Raw genomic sequence first — 25,414 nt, 5'->3', positions numbered from 1 at the left:
ATCTGATCAAGATCCCGTTGTACTCTGAGGTAACCTTCTTCGCTGTCCACTACACCTCCAATTTTGGTGTCATCTGCAAACTTACTAACTGTACCTCTTATGCTCGCATCCAAATCATTTATGTAAATGACAAAATGTAGAGGACCCAGCACCGATCCTTGTGGCAGTCCACTGGCCATAGGCCTCCAGTCTAAAAAACAACCCTCCACCACCACCCTCTGTCTTCTACCTTTGAGCCAGTTCTGTATCCAAATGGCTAGTTCTCCCTGTATTCCATGAGATCTAACCTTGCTAACCAGTCTCCCATGGGGAACCTTGTTGAACGCCTTACTGAAGTCCATATAGATCACATCTACTGCTCTGCCCTCATCAATCTTCTTTGTTACTTCTTCAAAAAACTCAATCAAGTTTGGGAGCCACGCACAAAGCCATATTGACTCTCCCGAATCAGTCCTTACCTTTCCAAATACATGTACATCCTGTCCCTCAGGATTCCCTCCAACAACTTTCCCACCACCGAGGCCAGGCTCACCGGTCTATAGTTCCCTGGCTTGTCCTTACCGCCCTTCTTAAACAGTGGCACCACGTTTGCCAACCTCCAGTCTTCCAGCACCTCACCTGTGACTATTGATGATACAAATATCTCAGCAAGAGGCCCAGCAATCACTTCTCTAGCTTCCCACAGAGTTCTCGGGTACACCTGATCAGGTCCTGGGGATTTATCCACCTTTAACCGTTTCAAGACGTCCAGTACTTCCTCCTCTGTAATCAGGAGATTTTTCAAGATGTCACCATCTATTTCCCTACAGTCTATATCTTCCATATCCTTTTCCATAGTAAATACTGATGCAAAATATTCATTTAGTATCTCCCCCATTTTCTGTGGCTCCACACAAAGGCCACCTTGCTGATCTTTGAGGGTCCCTATTCTCTCCCTTGTTACACTTTTGTCCTTAATATATTTGTAAACACACTTTGGATTCTGTAAAAACCCTTAGAGGTTGTCGAAAAACATTGCCAGGGTGGGATGGATCTTTGAGAATGCTGGCGGCCTTTCCTTGACAGCGGGCCTGGTAGATGGATTCTATAGATGGAAGGTTGGCCATTGTGATTGTCCGGGCCAAATTCACCACTCTCTCTGTAGCTGTCTCTGATCTTGAATGGTACAGTTGCCATACTGGGTAGTGATACACCCAGTCAGAACGCTCTCGATGGCCAGCCTATAAAGTAAATGTTACTAGTGAGGGCCGTGCTGTCTTGGGGCTTGCTGGACATAGTTTGAGGACATGTCGAGCATGGTCAAATGACAGCAGCTGTCAAGGCGTACCCAGGTAGTGGGGCTGCCTGAGCAAGGGCTGTCAATCTCTATGGAGCTTGCAGTCCAGTAGCTGGCACACTGGGAGCAAAGTGGGGAACTAACTGACACCAATTCCCAAACAACAATTCCTGAACAAATTTAAACCAATCCCCGTGAGCTTCGCTCTTAATTGAATGCCCTTATCAGAAGCTTTCCTAACGTCAAAAACATTGTCTTGGTCCACAATCTGACTTTGTTCTTGCGAAGTTGGTAATGCATTAGTTGCTTTTCACAAGACCACATTGGCTTGTAATTATTGCCTTTACTGTTGTTAAGTACAAATTATTTCCTTTGTAAGAGCCTCCAATGTTTTTTCCAGCTACAGATGTTAAGCTAACAGTCCTGGAATTCCCCAGACTGTGGTCTGACCTTTGAAAATTGGAACAAGATTAGTTGTTTTCCAATCATCTGTTACTACTCCTGGATGTAATGAGCTGTGAAACTTTTTATTCACAACTCCTCCTATGTCTTGTCTCATTTCCTTAAATACTGCGAGATGTAATCCATCTGGTCCTGTTGTCTTATGGATACTTAGTGTTTTAACGGCTAATTCATTACCAATTGCTCTTGCTTCCATGAGCCTTGCGCTCTTTGTTTTTAACCCTTGGGCAGGTAAATGGATCATTTCCCCCCATATAAACTACTGCAATTTGATCATATTGTCCTATACACCCATTGTTGACAATCTCAACTCAAACAGACTCAGTTTGTTCTTGAATATTGTGCTTACCATGCATTTAACTCCCACTATATGCATCTTTTTAAAAATTCAATCATGGGATGAGGATATCGCTGGCTAGGCCAGTATTTATTGCCCACCCAAGAGGGTAGTTAAGAGTCAACCACGATGCTGTGGGTCTGGAGTCACATGTAGCCCAGACCAGGGAAGGATGACAGTTTCCATATTTTTCCTTTACCATCTCTTCCAAATCTTTCCCTTCGACCTGTTAAAGAATTGAGCCCTTTACCATCCAAGGGAATTGGGCACACCTTACTGTGGCTGAGCTGCTTTTTTACCCAGCATGAGAGCCCGGTCTATCCCAAGTTCCCACAGAGTGCCTTGCATCAGTATTTGGGGAAAAATAGGTCAGTGGGTAAATTGCAGGAGATTGGCACAAGGTAACAATGCTCGTTCAAAGAGCTGGTGAAGGCAGGATGAGCTGAATGGTCTCCTTCAGCATAGTAGTAACAATTCCACAATACTCCATTGTCACCATCATTGCATCTTGTATAACACGATGGGCATCCATTGGGATTGAGGTAGTTGCCAATGTCAATGGTGAGGGTTGAAGATGCCAAGATTTGGTTCAAGTCTTGCAAATGATGTGGGTTCAGGCTGTTATTTACAGTGTTGCCGATCAGCTGATCATCAGTCCACTGGAGTTGTCCACATTTTCCTTTGTTGCCAGCTAATGTGCAACAAGCCACGTTTAGGGTCCTCACACCAACCTTGCAACCATCCTTCAAATGGATTGTTTTGAATTGGCATGTGGACATCGTGGGCTAATCCAGCACTGTTGCCCATCCCTAATCGCCCAGAGGACAGTTAAGAGTCAACGGCACTGCAGTGGGTCAGTGTAAAGCAGGCCAAGGTGGCTAATTTAGAGCAGCACTGTGGCTCAGTGGCTAGCACTGCTGCCTCACAGCGCCAGGGACCCGGGTTCGATTCCAGCCTCCAGCAACTGTCTGTGTGGAGTTTGCAAGTCCTCATCGTGTCTGCGTGGGTTCTGTCCCACAGTCTGAAGATGTGCAGGTTAGGACGGATTGGCCAGGCTAAATTGCCCCTAATATCCAGGGATGTGCACGTAAGGGGGATTAGGTGTGGGAACTGCAGGGCTAGGGTAGGTGGGAGGGAGGCTTTTCAGAGGATTGGTGTAGATTCAATGGGCTGAGTAGCCTCCACATTCTAGGATTTCCTTTCCTAAAGGATATTATTGAATCAAATGGGTATTTCTGACAGCAGCTGCAGGGTTGCCTTTGCAGTCTCATTGTCATCATTCAACTCTTAATTCCAGACTTTTATTGAATTCAAATTCCACCACCTGACATGGTGGATTCGAACCCTAAGACATTATTCAATTCTGTGGATTAAATAGTCTAGCATTAAATCTCCTCATCTATCAGCTCCCTCTTCGCTGTGACCTGACGGTTATACAGCTTGACTACCAACCACAACCAGGAATTCTGGGGCACGCAACTTCCTCCAAATGTAACCAAGAATATTGGGTGCAATTCTGGTGTCTCTCCTACCAGAAGGATGCTGTGAAACTTGAAAAGATTTGGAAAAGATTTACAAGGATGTTGCCAGGGTTGGAGGATTTGAGCGAAAGGGAGATGCTGAACAGGCTGGGGCTGTTTTCCCTGGAGCGTCAGAGGCTGAGGGGTGACCTTTTCAAGGTTTATAAAATCATTCGGGGCATGGATAGGACAAATAGACAAGATCTTTTCTGTGGGTTGGCGGAGTCCAGAACGAGAGGGGAAAGATATTAAAGGGACCTAAGGGCCAACTCTTTCACACAGAGGGTGGTGCATGTATGGAATGAGCTGCCAGAGAAAGTGGTGGAGGCTGGTGCAATTGCAACATTTAAAAGGCATCTGAATGGCTATCTGATTAGAAAGGGTTTAGATGGATATGGGCCAATTGGGATTAGATTAGGTTAGGATAGCTGGTTGGCATGGACGGGTTGGACCGAAGGGTTCATTTCTGTGCTGTTCATCTCTATGACTCTATGACATTTAATGAGTGTGAACCTGCAGCAAATGTTCATAATGGCACTGAAGAGCTTAGGTAGTGGCAATGGAGAAGGATAGAGTGGGTCACACAGGGGCAACAAGAAAATTCTTGAGATGGCACAGGAGGAAAGGTCATCAGGAAAAGCAATGAGGTCACATTGGCCAAACTCTGAAGTGTGAGAACTTGCTGAAAGAGATGGCTTAAGGAAGATTGCAAGGATGTTGACCATGAGGGAGAAAGTCAATGGTGATGTGAGACAAAGTGAAATTAAAATGGGAAGCCTCAATGAGAGGTGGGCAGAAAGGTACAGAGGTGTTGATCACTGCTATTAATGACACAGCGAGTCAGTGCCTCACAACTCTGTGAGATAGGTGCATTCAGTGAAACGTTTCAACATACAAAGCACTAATTCTAAAACACACCGATCTATTTTTGCGGAAAAAGGAACAATTTAAATAAATTTAGCACAATCATGAATGAATCAGTGTAGCTGAATGGCTCTAATTTGCTTTATAAAACATAGGAGAAAGTGAGGTCTGCAGATGCTGGAGATCAAAGTTGAAACTTTATTGCTGGAACAGCACAGCAGGTCAGGCAGCATCCAGGGAACAGGAGATTCGACGTTTCGGGCACAGGCCCTTCTTCAGGAATGAGCAGGGAGTGTTCAGCAGGAGAAGATAAAAGGTAGGGAGGAGGGAGTTGGAGGAGGGGCGTTGGAAATGTGATAGGTGGAAAGAGGTCAAGGTGAGGGTGATAGGTCGGGGTAGGGTGGAGGCGGAGAGGTCAAGAAGAAGACTGCAGGTCAGGAAGGCGGTGCCGGGCTGGAAGGATCCGGCTGTGACAAGGTGGGGGGAGGGGGGATGAAGAAACTGGTGTGGTCCAAGTTCATCCCCTGCGGTTGGAGGGTTCCCAGTCGGAAGATAAGACGCTCCTCCTCCGACCGTCGGGTTGTTGTGGTTTGGCGGTGGAACATAGACAGAGACTCAGAAAGGCTCTCTCACTGAAGGAGTCAGCTTCCAGTCCTTCCAATCAGGTTGACAGTCTTTGATTATAATTTAAAAATCTTCCCCACCACCCCATCTACTCCTACCCACCTCATGCCATTTGCTTTTTCAGCTCTGACCTTCTGGGCCCCTTCATGTCCTCCAACCCCATATCCATTGATAACAAAACCTTTAGTTTTAATCCTAGCACTGAGCAACTCTCTGCTGAAACTACCCCTCACAATTGGAGCACAGGACTTAAGGCAGGATTGGGCTATTTGTCCCCATGAGGCTGTTTCACCATTCAACTTGATCATGGCTGACTCAATTGGGACCTCAGCACAGGTTTCCAGTCCGTTCCTCATAGCCCCCCAAACACCCAAATAGTCAGCCTCCAATAAATCCATTGACCCATGCAGCTTCCACTTGAAGTAATTAACAATTTTTAACTCTTATTTAGTGACAAGCTACATCAAGAGTATTTTGCTAATAATTTCTGTCTCATTGAGTTCAAGCAAGCCAATTTCACAGTGCTTAAAGTTTTGGGTTTGTAACATTTATAAATGTCCCAGATATTTTGAGGGTCTGGGATTTTTATCTTCAGAAAATACACTTCCTGACTTAAGGAAGCATACAAGATAGAAGATTCATTTCAAGTTGTAACCAAAAATAACTTTAATGAGGTGATTCACTCATTTTACAACTTATTAGCAGAGATTTATCAGCTAATAAGTGTATGGTTATGCTAAAAACTGTCAAAAGATACATACCAAATCTAACATTTGTGTTACTTATAACTATTCAAGAATATCAAAAGACATCTAAAAATAGCAAAGAATAAAATATCTAACAATGTCTAAGAATGGAGTATCCATCAACTTTTAACATAAAGTTTAACCTGAAAGTACTAAGAGAGTAAGTTATTTTCGGTGTTAGAAGTTACTTAGATGTTTTCTAAAACTCCTGAAATTTCAGAAGGGTTTTGTTTTCTAATATTTGTTTGACTCCTCCTGTTTGGCAAGCGCAGAGGTTTGTCAACACTCCAATTAGGTTCCTCCCACTTTCATGTGATGCTTTATCAATTAACATTATTAGAACATAGAATGTTACAGCACTTTACAGGCCCTTCGGCCCCTGATGTTGCGCCAACCAGTGAAACCAATCTAAAGCCCATCTAATCTACACTATTCCATCATCATCCACATGTTTATTCAATGACCATTTAAATGCCCTTAAAGTTGGCGAGTCTATGCTATTCCTTATTCTTTAATTATTCCCATTGTGAAGTTGTGAGCTTTTATCTAGTCAAATTAACTGTAATGTTTCATATTCCTTTCATCTCTCCCTTTTGATCTTTAAAGAATCCTTTGTTAAATATTTATCAAACCTGAAAGGGTTCAGAAAAGACTTACAAGCATGTTGCCAGGGGTTGGAGGGTTTGAGCCACAGGGAGAGGCTGAATAGGCTGGGGCTGTTTTCCCTGGAGGCTGAAGGGTGACCTTACAGAGGTTTATAAAGTTATGATGGGTATGGATAGAGTAAATAGACAAGGTTTTTTCCCTGGGATGGAGGAGTCCAGGACTAGAGGGCATAGGTTTAGGGTGAGAGGGGAAAGATATAAAAGGGACCTAAGGGGCAACTTTTTCATGCAGAGGGTAGTGCGTGTATGGAATGAGCTGCCAGAGGAAGTGGTGGAGGCTGGTACAATTGCAACATTTAAAAGGCATCTGGATGGGTATATGAATAGGAAGGGTTTGGAGGGATATGGACCAAGTGCTGGCAGGTTGGACTAGATTGGGTTGGGATATCTGGTCAGCATGGATGGGTTGGACTGAAGGGTTTGTTTCCATGTTGTACATCTCTATGACTCTATGACTCTATTGTAAGTGTTGATCTTTCCTGGGTTGTAATGGTATTTGCATTGTAATGATACTGTGGCTTTAAGAGGTGTATTTTGTTCTTTTTTTTTTGAGATTTTAACAGCGATTAGGAGCGGTCTATTGAAATCCCTTAAAGTAAACAGCTTGTGAGGCCTTAGGTTATTTTTCAAATTTGGAACAATAGAAGCAGCCTGAATGGGTGGGACAAGTTCCCACAGAACCAGGGTTTTTAGTTTTAGTTTTGCAGTAGTAGCTGCTGTTGGGGTCTTGAAGCCAGGTGGAAACTGCAGTCCATCTCACCTTGCTACTCTCTCTCTCTCTCTGCCTCTTTCTCGCTCAGAGTTTTCTCTTGATTTGTTTTTCTCCTGCTATTGGAGTTGGACAATCTATTTTTCTGAATTTGTCTTTGCCAAGGGTGTGTTAAGGGGATATTTCTGTATTGGAATGGGTACTATTTAGTCGTTAAACAATCTGTTATTCTATTAAGTTTTTCAATTGAGTTAAGTTATGCCAATTTCTTCTTTCTTTAATTGTATTTTGACTACAGTGTATGAATACAGTATGTTTTGCTTCAAATCTGGTGGTTTGACCAATCTAATTGCATCTGGAAAGCAATGTCTGTCATTTGCCTTTAAAGTGAAAAAAGATTAGGGTCTGGGCTATCCTCTTAATATATTTTAAGGGGGTTTGGTCTGGTCCATAACAGATTTTTGTCATTAATATCAGTTGAATTGTTCCAGTATTTCTTCTGTAAGTAAATTGTTATATTCACTCTCAGGTGTGATGTTACAATGTCCTTTTGCAGGCTCTTTTAGTGATTAAACAATTGTTTATGCCTTTTTAAATTTTTTTTTAGTACAAATTTAATTAATAGCACACTTGCTCGATATTTCCTTTTATTTGCATCTTTCTCCTGGAGTTTGTTCCACCTAATTAGTTGCACTTATTTCTCAATCAAACCTACATTAGATAGCATCCCATACTGCTTTGAAGGAAGAGAATTCCATGGACTATCGATGCTCTGAGAGTGAAAACGTCCTCCCACCTCTATCTTAAACAATCTCTCTCCACCCACTTTTAACAGCCTCATGAAAATCTACAACTCCAATCGTTTAGCCCACTCTAACTGTTCTCCCATTTCCTGCCCATTAACCAAGATCCACCTTGCATTGGAACTGTTAACAGATCAGAGGGAAAGTGTTTGCTCAACTGTTTGGAGATCCCACGGAAAATATAGAATTACAACAAAGTGCTGCACAGTAATTTTGATTTTGATACCACAAGGATATGGGAAGAATATGGCGTTTGAAACCTGGAGCCTAACTGACACAAGTAACAGAGGGACCTAGGGGTTCAGGTATCTAATTCTTTGAAGTTTGCATCACATACAGAGAGGGTGGTTAAAAAGGCACTTTTTCCTTCATTGTTCAGATATTTGAGAATAGGAGGTATGATATCATGGGGGTCAAGTTTGAGTGGTGCTGGAAAAGCACAGCAGGTCAGGCAGCATCCGAGGAGCAGGAAAATCAACATTTCAGACAGGAGCCCTATGATGTCATGCTGAGGTTGTACAGGACATTGGTGAGGCCACCTCTGGAGTACTGTGCCTGAAGTTCTGGCCACCCAGTTACAGGTAGGATGCTATTACGTTGGAGAGGGTTCAGATGAGATTTACCAGGATGTTGCTGGATATGGAAGGTTTGAGTTATAAAGAAAGGCTGGATAGGTTGGGACTTATGTCTCTGGAGCATAGGAAGTTGAGAGGTGACCTTACAGAAATTTATAGAATCGTGAGGGCTACAGATTATGTAGTTTTTAGTATAGATAGTTGTCTTTTCTCTAGAGTGGAGGATTCAGGAATAGGGGGCATATTTTTAAGGAAACATGAGAAGCAAATATCTTACACAGAGGATGGTTCACATGTGGTATGAGCATCCTGAGGAAGTTGTGGATGTAGGTACAGTTACAACGTTTAAAAGACACTTATATAAGTACTTTAAAAGGACAGATTTGGAGAGACATGGGCGAGGAGCAGGCAGGTGGGACTAGTTTAGTTTGGGGATTATGTTCAGCATGGACTGGTTGATCTGTTTCCGTGCTGTATGACTTTATGACTCCATAAATAAAGAAAGCTGAAAACAGAAAAGGCCAGAAATGGTTCTGATAAAATAAAGCTGCAAGAAAACATGATGCCGAGCAGCTAATGCATGCTGCTTACTCTCAGGGTCAAAATCCTGGAATTCCCTCCCACAGGGACATTGTGGGTCTACCTACAGCACATGGACTGCAGCGGGTCAAGAAAGCAGCTCACCCCCACCTTCTCAAGGGGCAACTAGGGACGGGCAATAAACGCTGGGCCCAGCCAGTGATGCCCACGCGTGGATAATAAAGATTTATTGCATTCTTTTAACAGGTCCTTCCCAAAGGCTCATGCATTAAGAAGTGGAGCCTGCAGTTTGTGACAGAAAACAAGGTTTAGTTTTATACAACAAGAATACAAGACAGAGAGGCAGAAGGAGAGGGGAAAAAAACTGCATTTGAATGGCATCTTTCATGATCCAGTGGATGTCTCGAAGCACATTACAGCCAATGAAATCAGCACAAAATACTGCAAAGTCAGCAGTCTGAAATGCAAACAGAAAGTGCGAGAGGAACTCTGTGGGCCTGGCAGCATGTACGGAGAGAGAAATAGCATTAATGTTTTGATTGAAATATAACGTCTTCCAGAGCTTTAGTTCAAACTCAGCAGCACCAGTGGATGTGCCAATAGCCTGGGCTGTACTGGGGAACATAGATTTGGAAATACAATGGTCCTGGTGACAACTGTGTGCCCGCAAAGTTTCATCCTGGCAAGGAGCATGCAAATCACAGCCCACGGGATAGCACAAATCCTGCTGCATGAGTTTCAAAGTCTCTAGCCAGAAGCAGTATTGTACAATTGGAAAGTAGTTCCTAATGCTTCTGGGAAGGGACTGCTGTGATACTCAGAGCAGTTCACTGCTAACCACATGGACTTCAACCTCATAAAGCAGCAAACACATTTTATATCTCAGACACTGAACGTGCCAACATACAGTTTGCGATATGCCAAAACGCAGAATTTAATATATTAACCAGTGCATGTCTCCAAATAACTGTGATCTTATTAATTGTGCTGGACTCTAATTTAGGAGCAAATTAATGCAGATGCTGGAATCTGTACTGAAAGCAACAAATGCTGGAGGTCACGGTGGGTCAGACTGCAGCCATGGGGACAGAGCGAGCTAACCTTTCCAGTCCAGACAACTCTTCATCAGAGCTGAAGTGAAGTGTTCATCTCTGATGAAGAGTCAGTTAGACTCAAAAGGTTAGCTCGTTCTGTCCCCATGGGTGCTGTCTGACCCGCTGTGGGTCTCCAGCATTTTTTGAATTCTAATTCACTCCTGATGCAAAAATTGCCCATTTGATAACTAAAGTTACAAGTCATTGTGACCACATTGACAGCTAGGTTCCTCTAAGATGGAAATGTGTTGCTGGAGAAGCGCAGCAGGTCAGGCAGCATCTACTCCAGCTAGGTTCCTCTGCTTGGTTAGTGCCACACGTGGCAATTGCTAACATCTATATGGTTTTAACTGGGACTAGGAACAGTGTCTGCTCCTACTCTCACTGCTACCAGTTAGATATTTTCTAATCAACCTGTTGTAATGCATCTCTGGAGCAGGTGGGACTTGAATGCAGCCCTTCTGGCTCAGAGGTAGGGACTCTACCACTGTAGGGATGCTACCAGACTGATTTCAATTGTGTGTCATTGCAAATACATTAATGTCATTGAGGAGTCTGCTGGATGTTGTGAAACTTGAAAGAGTTCAGAAAAGATTGACAAGGATGTTGTCAGGTTTGGAGGGTTCGAGGTATAGGGAGAGGCTGAATAAGCTGAGGCAGTTTTCCCTGGAGGGTGAGAGGTGACCTTATAGAGGTTTATAAAATCATGAGGAGTCATCATTTCATTATCACCATGAATCCATTCCTTTTACTCCCTTGTTAGTAAAGCATCTATCTGCTTTGGCCTGAATAATACTCAATCACCCCCATCTCTACCAGCATCTGACACTTTGGCATTTAAAAAAACATCATTCTTGATATCTTGGCATTTATTGTCCAGCCCTTTTTGCTGTTGAATGGAATGCCTTGCCAGAAGGCACTTCAGAGTCAACCACGTTGCAATGAAAGTGGAGTTGTGTGTCGATCAGACCGGGTAAGGGGGGCAGATTTCCTTCCCTAACGAGGGAACCAGATTTCCTTTATGCTGATGGCTGTTATTATACCAGCTCTTAATTCCAGATTAATTTTGAATTTCACCATCTGTTGTGTTGGGATTCAAACTCCTATCTGCTCAATAATCACACAGGGCTTTGGATTATGAGTTGGTTAACTATGCCACTGCCTTCTCTTTTGTTACATTGAAGAGGCCCACATCATTTCAAGTTTTGTTACTGCAGCAGAGTAAAGGTCAAACTTCTCATGCTGGTCTCCCACTATTTACTTAACATATTTGGGGAATATAACCATTCAGTTTACATTGATGCAAAGCCAAAACTGTTTCGCATTCACTCAAAAAAATGTAAGTACAATAAAACGTGGAGTGATATTTTATACATATGGGGAGCAATTCAGCATTGTTTCCATTGCTTATTTGGAAGGACTAGCGAGATGAATCTTGGGCCTCCCTTCCCAGAAATATGATGCTAGTTTCTAAGTATTTAGGGTACTTGACTGAGTCTGACATTGAGTGTCCAGTGAAAGCAAGCAAGGGTCCTAGCACTAATGGACTGAGGTTCTTCTGTGAATGACGGGATCCTGTATCTTGTTCCATGTCCTGAGTAGATTAAACAGATCACCGACTCTGTTAAAATGGCACAGACTGGGCTTTCAACTGGGTGGGATAAGGCACAAGTGGGGCACAGAGGTCATGTGTTCTCCAGTGCCGCGTTCGACCTGCAAGGTTCAGGCTGTCCACATGAACCTCCAGGCTGTCAGGTTCATGTGGCAATATTTGGAAAGTCTCCCGAACAGAACAAAAGTAACTTCATGAAATTGCTGTCTAGATGCACAGCGTCTGCGGAAAGCATAAAGATCCCAAGAAACTTGCTGTTGTGGAAATGTTGACAAGGTGTGAAAAGGGATTTATACAAATCCACTGACCTGGAGCTACAGTCAGTAACTTTGCAGACTCTGCTGACTTTCCGAAGGAGTTGGCTTCTCACCAATTCAAGCACTGACAAGTAGTATTCCACAAGAAAAGAAAGGAAGTCCTTCATTTACACAACCCAAAGCACTTTACAGCCAATGAAATACTTCTCAAGTGTAGTCACTGTATAATATATGAAATCTGACAGCCAATTGGCTCTCAGAAAGCTCTCAGTAACAGCAGTGTGACAAAAGGCCAAACATTGTATTTTTTAAAATGATGGTGGTTGAAGATTAATTATTAACCAGGGCATTAGGGATAAATCCACGGTGCTTCTTTGAAATAGTGCCATTGGGTCTGTTACTTCCACATGTGGGGTAGATAGGAGCCAGGTTTAATGTCTCATCCAAAACATAGCATTTCCAATACAGTCGTACTGCACTGCACTGAAGTGTCTGATTACTTAGAGACACAGAGTCAAAGAGATGTATAGCACAGAAACAGACCCTTTGGTCCAACTCGTCTATGCTGACCAGATATTCTACATTACTCCATTCCCATTTGCCAACATGTGGCCCTTAACCCTGTCACTCATGTACCCACCTAGATGCCTGTTAAATGCTGTAATTGTACCAGCCTCCGCCACTTCCTCTGGCAGCTCATTCCGTACATGCACCACCCTCTGCGTGAAAATGTTGCCCCTTAGGTCCCTTTTAAATCTTTCTCCTCTCACCGTAAGCCAATGCTCTCAAGTTTTGGACTCCCCTACCTGAGGGAAAAGACCTTGATTATTCCCTCTATCCATGCCTCTCATGATTTTATGAATTTTGATAAGGTCACCCCTCAGCCTCCAACACTCCAAGGAAAATAACCTCAGCCTTTTCAGCCTCTCCCTATAGTTCAAACCCTCCAATCCTGGCAATATCCTTGTAAATTTTTTCTAAACCCTTTCAAGTTTCACAAAATCTTTCCTATAACAGGGACATCAGAATTCTTGTGTGTAAGTTTGTAGAGTGGTAATTCTCTAACTCTAATGTGCAAACTCTAACTCAAGAGTGATACCATTCAGCGGTCTTTAGCGCTGTCTGACATGAGAAATGGGTGGAAGAGAGACAGCTATGATAGGTGATTTCTTGAGCTGTAAAAATGTGAATTGTTCATTAATTCAATAGAACAACACAATATGCACAGCAAAGTGAAAATTTAGTACTTATTAAAATATCAGAAGATTTTTAAATTATGAAGTGTTGTTCATCTGAATAACTATAGACTGTTAGCTTAACTTGGGAATGTGCACTGCAAGGTTATGACTTTTCTAGGAGCCTGGGGAGAATAGTTAGGAGAAAATCTTGTTGCCTAGAAGACTACCGGATTTTCAACAGAGTGACCTTCATTGCCCCATTTAAGAAAAGGTTGAACAACCATTTGACAAAAATGTAGGATCTTGGGAGAAGGGAAAGCATACGTCCATAAAAATAGGATCAGGAGATGGCCATTCAGCCCCTCAAGCCTGCTCTGGTATCCATTGGGATCATGGCTGATCGACATTCCTCACGTCCAAATTCCTGCTCTTTAGCCATAACCTTTGATTCTCTAATTGATCAAGAATCTATTTATCTTCTCCTTAACATAGTGGACTTAGTTTGCACTTACTCCAGAACAGAGCCAGTACAGGTACGATGGGTTGAATGTCCTCCTACTGCAGTGTCATATTTTGAATTAGGGAATTCACTGGAGCCTTTAATTACAGGACATGTTCTCCAGTGAATTGTCAAGGAAGCACCACTTTTAGCAGAAGTGCTTTTTGAGTGATAATTAGGGTAATTGGTTTATCAGGGTGTTAGCCTGACAACCAGAGAAACCATATTTAAGGTAATTCTTCCAAACATAGAGGGCTTGTGAAGAAAAGAACACCATCGGTTGCACAGTAAGTTTTTAAAACCCAGAAATCAGATTCAATTGTCCCTGATTAAAGAGAATTAGATAAATGCTTGAAAGGGAGATAGAAGTGTAATGCTATGGAGAAACAATGCAAGAATGGGACTATTTGGATAGCTCTATCTAATGGCTAGCTCTATCTAATGGCTAGTATTGTGCAAAAGACTGAATTGCCTCTTTAAAAGCTTTGTCATTCTATGATTGTTCAAATCCATTGAAAGCCAATTCTTCACCACCTTTGGAATCACAGGGTTGGGTCAAAACTGTGGAACACCCCCACCCCCTCCCCCCTCTCAAGCAAGACCTCAACACATGGCATACCAACCCTTATGGGCTGCTGCGATTCCATGAGATAGATCACCACCATCTCAAGGGGCAGTTAGGGACAGCCCAGCTACGTACCATGAAAGAAGCTTTTTTTAAGAGGTGGAAATAATTTATTGGACAGGCAGTAAGGCTTCGCAAAGGTTTAGGATTTGCAAGGTTTGTGTTGAGATACTATCTCAGCACTTGTCACTTGAGTAATAATAGTGTCGTCATTCAATTAATTAACGGTGAAATATGTTAGTGAGGAAGAGAGTTGAGAGGATTAAATAAGAGAGAGATGGAATTGACAAGAGGCAGACAGTTTATCTGGAGAAATTTAAAGATTAGGGAAAAGTTTGATAGGGCAAAGAAGGAGACGATGGTAGGGGTTGATTAAACCTGGGAGTGGTGGTGGGCACAGGTATAAAATAATCCCTCATATATCCAATAAGGAGTTCACAGCAAATGTATTTACTCAGAGAGTGGTGGGAATGTGGAACCTGCTACCAACAGGGAGAGATAGATACACATTAGGCCGAATTGGATAAGCACATGAGGGGGAAATGAATGGAAAGGTACTTCAATGAGGTTGGATAAAGAGAGCTGGGAGAAGTCTAGATTGTTTCAGTGTGGACATAGAAGCATACAAGATCACAGGAGTAGGCCATTCAGCCCTTTTGAGACTGCTCCACCATTCGACATGGTCATGCTGGATCAGCTGGCTTGCTTTTGGGAGGCTCTTGCTTGACTATTACTGCAGGTGCACAGGTAATGTTCCCAAAATCTGTCTTTGATTCCCACCATGGCAGATGGTGGAATTGGAATTCAATAAAAACTGAAATTAAGAACCTGCTGATTGATTGTCAGGAAAATTCCATCTGGTTCACTAGTGTTTTTTTAGGAAAGGAAACTGCCATCCTTACCTGGTCTGACCTACATGTGACTCCAGACACACAGAAATGTAATGATTGTTAACGGCTCTCTGAGGTAATTAGGGAGAGGCAATAAATGCTGGCCTAGCCAGTGACACCCACATCCAGTGAATAATTTTTAAAAGTATTCTGTTCCCACTTTCTCCCCATATCCTTATTCCATACCCTTTCTCCCCATACCCTTATTCCATACCCTTTCTCCCTATACCCTTATTTCTTTAGCCCTGATAACTATATCTACCTCCTTCTTGCAGACATTCAGTGTTTTGGCCTGACTGTTTCCTGTCATAGGTGAAGACATTCCTCCTCATTTCAGTCCTAAATGGCCTACCCTGTATCCTTAACCTGTGAATCCCCAGTCATGGGGGAATATCCTTCCTGCATTAATTCAGTCCTGGTCCTATTAAAATTCTATAGATTCCAATGAACGGCTAAGGCTTATCAGAGCAGCAATTCCTCTGAGATTTGTCCGAAATGAAGCATTAAAGGGCAGGGAATTAATGTTTAAAATATATAATTATAATCCAGATTTATTTATTAATTCGTTTAATTTTTATCAGCTGACCGTGGGTAGTTTTATTTTCTGAATTCAGTGAGATTGCTGGGTTTACACTTGCTGTTAACGTCCTGCTGCAAAAATCTCAAAATGTGTTTTTTTTTTAAATAGTTTCGTGGCTTAACCATGGGAAGTTTAGATTGCAGAGCTCCAATACCGTTTTAGAGTTATACAGCAAGGTAACACACCCTTCCGCCCAGCCAGTCCATGTGGACTACAATCCCCAAACTAAACTAGACCCACCTGCCCGCGCTTGGTCCATATCTTTCCAAATATTTCTTCTTCTTGTACTTTTAAACGTTGTAACTGTACCCACACCCACCACATCCTCTGGAAGTTCATTCCACACTCTGACCACTATTTTAAAAAAAAGCCCCATAAGTCTCTTTTAAATTTGTCTCCTCTCACCTTACAAATAGTTTTGAAATCCCCCACTCTAGGGAAAAGACTCGGTATTCACTTTCTCGACACCCCTCCTGGCTTTATACAACCTCTTATCAGGCCACTCTCAATGAAAAAAAAACTCCCAGCCTCAAAAGTCTCTTTTCCCGCAACATCCTGGTAAATCTCTCTCCGGTTTAATAATATCTCGTGCCACTTTGGATGCAAGTTTTGCGATCTGGTTAATTAGACTAAAGCAGCAGCTTCCGTTGAATAAGGACTATCTAAATGTGGGCATTATTCTAGCCACGAGGCTAGGGGGACGCTGAACAAGCTACACATTAAAAACAACAATAACAAGTTGGAGATTGCAGGTGCCCTTTTTGGGGATCTGAGACTGATTAAGGAATGTGAGATCTAAAGTTGTATTTCCCTCTATCATCAGGTGAGAGTGACTTTTTGTTTCCAGGGGATAAAAATCTTCTGCCGCGCAGTTTATTTCAACAACCACAAGTATGTAAATAATAAACAAAACACAAATAGCCAACAGCTATTACAACAAAATAGCTTTAACAGCCATGGAAGGAATGTCAATATTTCATCACTGGGAGCAAATACAATCTCCACCTGATCAGGAACAACTATGCCTGTACAATACCCTCAATGTTTCCCTCAGTCAGAAATGTATCACTGTGAAGGGAATTCTCTCTCTCTCTTGATTCACCCCTGCTCCGAACACGGATGGGAATGGAAAGCGGATGCATTGTCTGATGTCTGAGTCGCTTGCAGCCCAGAAAGCCTTAAATCTCTCCTTTCAGACGCTCATAAAGCAATACCTTCCCGGGCAATGTCAGAAACAAGTTAGACGCTGAACGCGCGTACTGGAATCCTGACACAGATGTGCTGTAAGACTCGAACGTGTAGGCCAGTTTTCTGCCGTACTTGCCCACCTAGGGACTGTACAGTACTTTGCGATCACTATAGCTGAGACCCCGAGGGTAAAAGGGATTTTGCCGCGTGTGTATGTGTGTGCGTGCGTGTGTATATATGTGTGTGTGTATGTATGTGTGCGTGTATAAAGGTGTGTGTATGTGTGTGCGTGTGCATATATGTGTGTGTGTATGTATGTGTGCGTGTATAAATGTGTGTGCATGTGTGTGTATGTATGTGCGTGTGCATATATGTGTGTGTGTATATATGTGTGTGTGTGTGTATGTATGTGCGTGTGTATATATGTGTGTGTATGTGAGTGCGTGCGAGTATATGTGTATGTATATGTGTGTGCGTATGTGTGTGCGTGCGTGTGTATATATGTGTGTGTGCGTGTGTATATGTGTATATGTGTGCGTGTATGTGTGTGTGTGCGTGTGTATATATGTGCATGTGTGTGTATGTATGTGTGCGTGTGTATATATGTGTGTGTATGTGTGTGTATGTGTATGTGTGTGTATTAGCGTGTGTGTTCGTACCTGTGTGTAAGATTGTGTGTGTATGTACACCCCTGCCTGTTATCCAATTCTGTCCACACAAGAACAGCAGCTAGATTTACAAATCTCCTCAATGAAGACGGGATACATAAAGTATCTTTCCAGAAAATTATCTATTCATTAAAACTGCATTTTGTTGTTTCTGAATGCTTCATTTTGCCAGTCCGATTTCCTGTGTAGAATAGGACACGCCGTTTGTATTTCAGAATGTGCTCATTTATATTCGATATGTTCGATTATTCGTAAGAATTTTATCCGTGAGGTATTTTGAAATCTCAAGACAAATCTTTTTTAAAAAAATGCAGGACGGGTTAGTTTTACGAAATGGCCACAAATGTTTTGTTTTTGAACGAATTTGAGGCGATGTGTTCTCATCCCCATCCAGATTCGGTGAGTCATGTCAACGATGTTTTGCGCTGTTCGTCAGATCCCGCAGTTTAGCGAACACAAACTCCTCTCAAGTTTGACAATAGGAGCCTGTATTTTGTAACGGTGCCGAAGTCTTAGCACAGACGGCATCACATTCGAGCAGAAAGTCAGCTCCTTCAGACTCCACACGCCGCAGAGGTCGGCGATCCGTGCAACAGGAATATTGCGCCCAGTTACGGAGCAGACTGGGGTGTTGTTGGGGAGGGGGTGAGGCCAGTCATGTTGGAGGGAGGTGTGTTTAGGAGGGGGGGGGGGTGAGGCTGGGGGAGAAACAAAAGCGGCGCTAGGTCAACGCACTCCTTTCAGAGAGGAAATGACCCAGCATTGGAGAAACGGCGTTTGGGTCACACTGAGATAACCACCGGTCGCTTTCATTCCTCCTTTGAAATTCAAAAGGACCCAATCGAATAGGAGCCGGGATGATGAGAAAAAGATCGAATTAATATTAAAATGTGCTCGCCGGGGCGAGGGAAGCGCTGGGGAATGTGGGGGTGGGCGGTGGGGACAAGAGAGGTGGCTTACTTATATAACCGCCGTGGATGGGCCGAAGGGCCGTTGTCTCTAAAATCGCGACGTGGGGGGAAGTTGGAAACTGAATTGTACAAGTTACCAGAGAGAGACAGAGCAGAGAGAGGGGGGAGAGACAGAGACAGACAGACAGAGAGAATGAGACAGAGAGAGGGAGAGAGAGGGAGACAGGGAGAGACAGAGACAGAGAGAGAGAGGGAGGGAGAGGGAGAGACAGAGAGAGAGAGACAATGAGAGGAGTGGAGAGGGTAGGTGGGGGACGGGATGGCCTTGCCCTTTACATTGGGACACTAATGTTAAACAGCATCTGGTGGAGAGGGGGTAGTCTGAGCTATTAGTAACCGGGGTTTGGGCGGGGAAGAGGGCGGTTTGTGCGTGTCACTTGAGCTCAGATCCCTGGCTCCAGGATTTCTCTGGGATTCACTGCATTCCTCCCTGACGTCAGGGACCATTACAGAAAAGATTCGTGCGTTTAAAGAAGGCGAGGGCTTATGTGTGTGTATGTGTGTTTTTTGTGCAGCTCGGTCTGGATGGTCAAACACTGGCAATCCCCAGGGACCAAGAGAGGAGAAACGACAAAAGGGGGACAAGGAAGCTGGGGAGAAAGCAGACAAAGGAAAGTTTTGAGCTCTTGGCTTGAAGAGAGGGGATTGAGATTGTCTCTGTCTCTGTCTCTGTCTCTCTGTCTCTCTCTGCCTTCATGTAGCCGCCGGGCTCTCTCGTGGCCGAGTAACCTGCGATGACTTTGGGGTCGGAGATGACAGCGAGGCCGCTCGACGTTGAGGAGCCGGACGTGGATGTAGTGGGTGAGGACAGCGAGCCCGCTCCCCGGCTCTGGCCGGAGGGGGAGGTGACTGCCCGGGGGGCGGCCGCGGGGGGGCCCCTTGCCGGCGGCAAGGGGGAGATGCCACCGCCGAAGAACCCGCCGGTGAAGCCTCCCTACTCCTACATCGCCCTGATCACCATGGCCATCCTGCAGAGCCCCAAGCAGAGGCTGACCCTGAGCGAGATCTGCGAGTTCATTAGCACCAGGTTCGCGTACTACAAGGAGAAATTCCCAGCCTGGCAGAACTCGATCCGCCACAACCTGTCCCTCAATGACTGCTTCGTCAAGATGGCCAGGGAGCCGGGCAACCCGGGCAAAGGCAATTACTGGACCCTGGACCCCAACTCCGCTGACATGTTCGACAACGGGAGCTTCCTGAGGAGGAGGAAGCGTTTCAAACGGCAGTGCCACCTCGGCGTGTTGAGGGGTCATGCACATCTCCACCCAGCCCTGAGCTACAGCCCCTACGGTTGTAGCGTCCAGTTCCCCAGCACTGGGTATCCGCCCCTGACCTTCCAGCACCCCCACCACTGCCCCATGCCAACTCCAGGCACCCTCCTGCCCTCCCTGGCCGGCTTTCTCCACCCGGGCAGCGAGCTCGACCCCAAATCCCTCGCCCCCCCGCCCTGTGCCCAGCCCCCAGGTGCCATCAAAGTCGAGTCCACCTCGGCTCTAGCTGCGTTCTGCCTGGACAGCCCGTTGAGCAGCCCTGGCTCACCTACTGTGTACCCCACCCCGGTGATCTCCGCCATTGTCTCTCCCTCCCAGAGTCTGGTCGACGTAAATTGCGCCCAACTACAGACGGGAGCGAAATTCGCCAGTAAACTCCTACAGCTGCACAACTACCGTTACTGATGGTGCCGGGCAGGTGAGGAAGGGGTAGGGGAGGGGTGGTGTCTGAATATGCAATGTACTGCAGAAACCTTACAAATATGCCCTTGAATAACATCCTCCAATTTAGAGTGAAGGGCAGGAAATTGCAACGTGACAGGATTTGGGTTAAACCTGACCTTTTAAGGCTGTTACAACCCTGATATCTGCTCGATGACTGACCCGCGATTAATTCACACTCCTGCATCTCTGAATTCAACATTTTTTTTAAAGACCCGGCTGCTCCAGATATCTCTGGAAATTCCCGGATTTGGGAATTTAGGCTAAATTTTATAGAATGCACTTGAGAAAGAAATTGTGCGTGTCTATCAATGTGGAAGCAAAGTGAACCCGTTTGAGTGAACACAGTAATTTGACCTGAAAGAAAGCACGGCGTAAGAATTTTTGTTTTATAAGTTGCAAGGGGGCAATTCTACACATTAATTCCTCGCTTTAGTCCGTGTAAATATTGTCAAACTCCTCGCAAAACACGGTTCTAATAACTGTTCGCGGCCCGAACTAAATCATATCAAAATTCAGATAACAAATGCTTTCTAAGCTGTATTCTCTTGCATTTCTATTGGGTAATAATCAGAACGAAGCGGCTCACTAATAAATCTGATCTTCTCTCCTTCCCCATTTTAACGGCAAAATGAATTTGACATCCAAATTTTGGAATTACAGAATGCCATCTCTTCCACCAAAAAGAAACATTTCCGCTCCCCCAGGGGATGCTTGTGGAATTTGGTTAATTTTACTCCCGAAGATTTATCCCCGTTGCTCGCGAGGGTCGAGTCATCACGGTAACAATTAGGAACACCTTCCAGATAAGGTTAAGGCAATTTCCTGAGTAGTTTGCTCAGGGATGTTGTTAAACCCCTCTGGGGCAGGTGGGAATTGAACCTAAACTTCCCAAATCAGAAGGAGAGACACCGCCAATGTACCACAGATTAGCGAGATTAATTGCTAACCCGATTACGGTTTAGATAGAGATCTTGTTAGTTTGTTTTTATTTTAAATTGGGTGTCACTGGCTGGGCGAGCACATACCGTCCCTCTCTCTGATTTTCCAGAAAGTAGTGAAGAGTCTGGAGTCACGTAGAAACCAGACTCAGTAAAGAATGACAGATTGTCAGTGAACCAGATGGATTTTGAACGAAACCATTAAAGGCAGATTTTCTTAAAACTGAATTTAACTGCCCCTCAACGGAACTGGAACTCACGTCCACAGACTATTAATCGGATTAACAGTACAACTGATATTATCGCTAGTTACCGTCTCCCTAGTAAGTTAAGGGGGGGGGGGGTAATTGACAACATTTTCAGAGCTGAAAACCACACAACACCAGGTTATAGTCCAACAGGTTTGTTTGGACTATGATTTGGAGCTGCCGGTGTTGGACTGGGGTATACAAAGTTAAAAATCACACACCAGGTTATAGTCCAACAGGTTATAGTCCAACAAATTAAACCTTATTTAGACTATAATCTGGCGTTGTGTGAATTTTAACTTTGTGCACCCCAGTCCAACACCGGCTTATTTCATAGCTGCAGAGCGGCCGTGGATTATAGGCACCTCAGTCCTCTGTCTATTTCCATCATAGAGTGCACACAGCTCAGAAACAGACCCTTCGGTCCAACTCGTCCATGCTGACCAGATATTCCCAAACTATAAACTAGTCCCACCTGCCTGCGCTTGACCCATATCCCTCCAAATGTTTCCTACTCATGTACTTATCCAAATGTGTTTGAGATCGCCTTTCTTATCCCGTTGGAGGCACTTTGAGACTCAGTTAAATGTGGGCCCGTGTGCGGGGGCAGTCTCACCGTGCTGGAGAGTCAGGGAATGGACTCATTCGAAAAACATTCAGACCCTTGGCTCCTTCAAACGAATGAGGGGCAGGCCGTTCGGCCCCATCGGGTCGGCTTTACCGGCTGATCTGAGTGTGGCCTCAACTCCATTCCCCACCCCGCTCCCCCCATTCTCCTTACTGTCTACAAATACCCAAAGACCCTGCCTCCGCCGTTCACAGACCCACTCCCAACCCCTCTTCCCAGAAACACACAATCTCCTCATCTCCGCCTTAACTGGCGGATCCTTTAATTGTAAACCATGCCCCCCTATCCCTTTTGGTTCAGGCCTCGCTCTCTCCGGTAAAATGTGTAAATAGTTCCCACCCGAACCTTTCAGATGGTCTGAAACAGAAATCGGAAATTGCTGGAGAAACTCGGCAAGGTCTGGCACTGTGCGTGGAGAGAGAAAGCAGAGTTTTGGGTCCAGTGACCGTCCTTCAGAGCTCTGTTTTCTCTCTCTACAGATGCGGCCATAGCCTGCTGAGTTTCGCCAGCAATTTCCGTTTTAGGAACATTGGAATATAGGAAGATTGAAACAGTATAACAAAGGAACATTACTCAAAAGAGCATTAGAACATTGGAATACATGAAGATAGAAGCATTATAACACATGAACCTTAGAGGAACATTAGAATCGGAATATAGGAAGGGTAGAACATATTAACGCAGGCAGACCATTTAGCATCCGCCCCCCCCCCACAACCCCCGAGTTTGTTTCGCATTGTCTGATCTGTGACCCAAGTCCATACACCTGCAACAAAAATATAAGTTGCTGGAGAAACGCAGCATCTTTGGAGAGGGAAAGCAGAATTAATGTTTCGTGTCCAGTGACCTTTCACCAGAACTTCCCAGCTCTTAAATGATCTGTCAAGTCTCACTGAAGCCGTTCAAACACACCAGCAGGAGTTTCTATCGAATTGCAGGCTGTGTGTCTGTGTGTGTGTGTGTGTGTCTGTTAGTGTGTATGTCTGTGTGTCTGTATGTGTGTGTATGTCTGTGTCCGTTTTGGGGGGGGGGGGGGGGGTCTAAAATCGGGAAGAGAAGGGGCGGCTGATATTTCGGGACAAGTTACAAGTTAGATTTCAGGACCACAGAGAGACAATGGGGGCAGGAAACTAAACCAACCCAAGAATGTAATAATATCCAGATTGCGTGGTACTAATGTGAGCTGAAAATAGTTCGATTTTTGTTTTTGTAAAATCATTGTCCCTGTCCAACAGTTTCCAGATTTTGCTTAATTGTCGTTCCCGGCCAACACACACTCACACACACACACACTTCCACACTCACATTCATACTCACACACACACACTTCCACACTCACACTCACACACACACACACACTTCCACACAAATATCCTTTCACCGTATAACCCTGGCACGTTACCGTTGGAATATGAGTTGGGATATATCTAGTCAGGTTTAGATATAACACCTATCCGCACAGCACCGCAGGCTAATTCATCTTCCACGGGGACGTTAATCTTCGAAATCTTTTAGCGTTGTCTGTGGTCATAATGCAAAGCGATTTGCCCTGTTAACGAAGCCGCTCCCAGTGTCACACGGGGCAAGATTATCGTTGAAAATCTCAGTTTGGGCCAGTTGGTATTATGTGTGTTCCCGCGCATATGCTGGTTTAAACAGGGGAATGGGGCACTATCAATGAATGCGTAAGGGCTGAGGTGATTGAAAGAATAAGGGGGGTAACATCCTGAGGTTGTTGATCAGCGACCAACGTGAACAGTTGGTAGTGAAACCCCGGACTGCAGTGTTTATGCCGGTGTGCCGTGCTTTTGCAGGTAATTGGGATATTCCCGAAGGCGAGAGCAGGCCCTGAAAATATTCGTTCAAGGAGTTTGGGGGCCAGACTGGACGACAAAACCAAAACATGAATGGTTTGGACTTATATACAGACAGTCAGCAACCTCCCTGTACATGAACCTGTGTAAATATTGTGGCTACAATGACAAATAAAGACATGTTTAATTATTGATCAAGACGCAACCTGATAAATGTTTCTAAATTGACACTGTCCTCTGTAAATTATTTGTGTTTGTGTCTCGGATGTTTTCACATTCTTGGCTTCACGTTTCCAGTTAAATGTATCAATTGTTTTTTTTTGTTTGTGGGATGCGTTTTTTTTTCAAAGAATGTGATGTAATTTTAAACATTTCATGGTAAAGGAAAACTTTACGGCTTTCTCAAAAAAAAAACACAACCCGAATGTATTGACCACCCCTCTGGTCTCGCTCCCCACTCTTGTCCGCTGGAGTTCGCTCGTGAAACTCAGGAGTCGTGAGACCTTTCGCCTGAGTTACGGCTCTTTCTCTCTGTGTTGTCAGTTTTACACCGAGGCCAGCCGAGAAGCCAGGCTGTCACTTTGTGAGGTGCACCAATGTGGGCACTACGGGGCTCTCAGTTACCCAGTTATAATTTGTTTTGTTTTGCCTGTGCCTGTTCTGGGAAAGCGATTATGAGGGATGCAAATCCAGAGAGACAACCTTGCATTTCAGAAATTCTGTGCACTTTCAGTAATCCTGGCGGACGGGCTATCCTTGTTGCTCTACTGGTAGTCGGCAGGACGATTTATTTTGGATGAAATGCTCGATTTTTTTTTAAACATGCAACCCTTGTGGTGTTTTAAACAGGGATGGATTGGCAGGGGAGTCAGCCTTTGTTTCGCTGGTTTCCCTGTTTGGGGTATATAACACACGAAATGTGACCGATTGTAAAACCAGGATTTTCTGAATGCGTAAGACGATGGGAGGTTTCTATGTTTTGTCTGGCAGTGAAAAGAAAACCCAATGGAAATCCAGCCACAAACATGTTCCAGGCGTTAGTGATCATCACTCGACCCACACAATTTAACCTCCGGCCCATTTTTATCCCTGGTATTTGCACAGTTGTGTCACGACTGGACACGGAGCTGAAAGGCCACTTTGCAGTAATGCTGCTTAATTCGAAACAATAACATAAATTGCTGAACAAACCCAACATTCCTGGCAGCATCCGTGGACGGGGAGTGGAGAGAATGCGGTGACCCTTTCAGACTGTATTTTTTTTGTGGAGGGGGGGAGGCTTAAACTCCAGCATTCGCAGCTCTCCGCCTTATTAATTAATTGAATGTGCGTGCTACCTCACTGATCCAATTCAAAGAGAACCTCAAATCGAGCGGTGAACCGAGTTG

At 44.3% G+C, this 25,414-nt stretch overlaps 1 protein-coding gene across 3 annotated transcripts; it reads left to right on the top strand.

Annotated features, from left to right (window-relative positions):
• Positions 1–15,115: 15,115 nt before the first annotated feature.
• Positions 15,116–24,218, top strand: LOC122552450 (forkhead box protein D2-like). Of its 3 annotated transcripts, none has more exons than XM_043695181.1 (3): positions 15,116–15,133; positions 19,199–20,372; positions 24,027–24,218. In XM_043695181.1, exon 2 carries the CDS (start codon positions 19,418–19,420, stop codon positions 20,357–20,359), a length of 942 nt encoding a protein of 313 aa, XP_043551116.1. In that variant the 5' UTR covers positions 15,116–15,133; positions 19,199–19,417; the 3' UTR covers positions 20,360–20,372; positions 24,027–24,218. The 3 variants fall into 3 exon arrangements, with proteins under 3 accessions (XP_043551116.1, XP_043551118.1, XP_043551115.1); XM_043695183.1 differs by lacking the exon at positions 15,116–15,133 and adding an exon at positions 18,342–18,357; XM_043695180.1 differs by lacking the exon at positions 15,116–15,133 and adding an exon at positions 18,543–18,602.
• The last annotated feature ends 1,196 nt before the right edge of the window (positions 24,219–25,414 follow it).

Source organism: Chiloscyllium plagiosum, chromosome 8 (assembly GCF_004010195.1).
Source record: "Chiloscyllium plagiosum isolate BGI_BamShark_2017 chromosome 8, ASM401019v2, whole genome shotgun sequence".
Taxonomy (NCBI): domain Eukaryota; kingdom Metazoa; phylum Chordata; class Chondrichthyes; order Orectolobiformes; family Hemiscylliidae; genus Chiloscyllium; species Chiloscyllium plagiosum.
The sequence above is the reverse complement of the archived record's forward strand: the minus strand, read 5'-3'. Positions and strand labels throughout refer to the sequence as shown.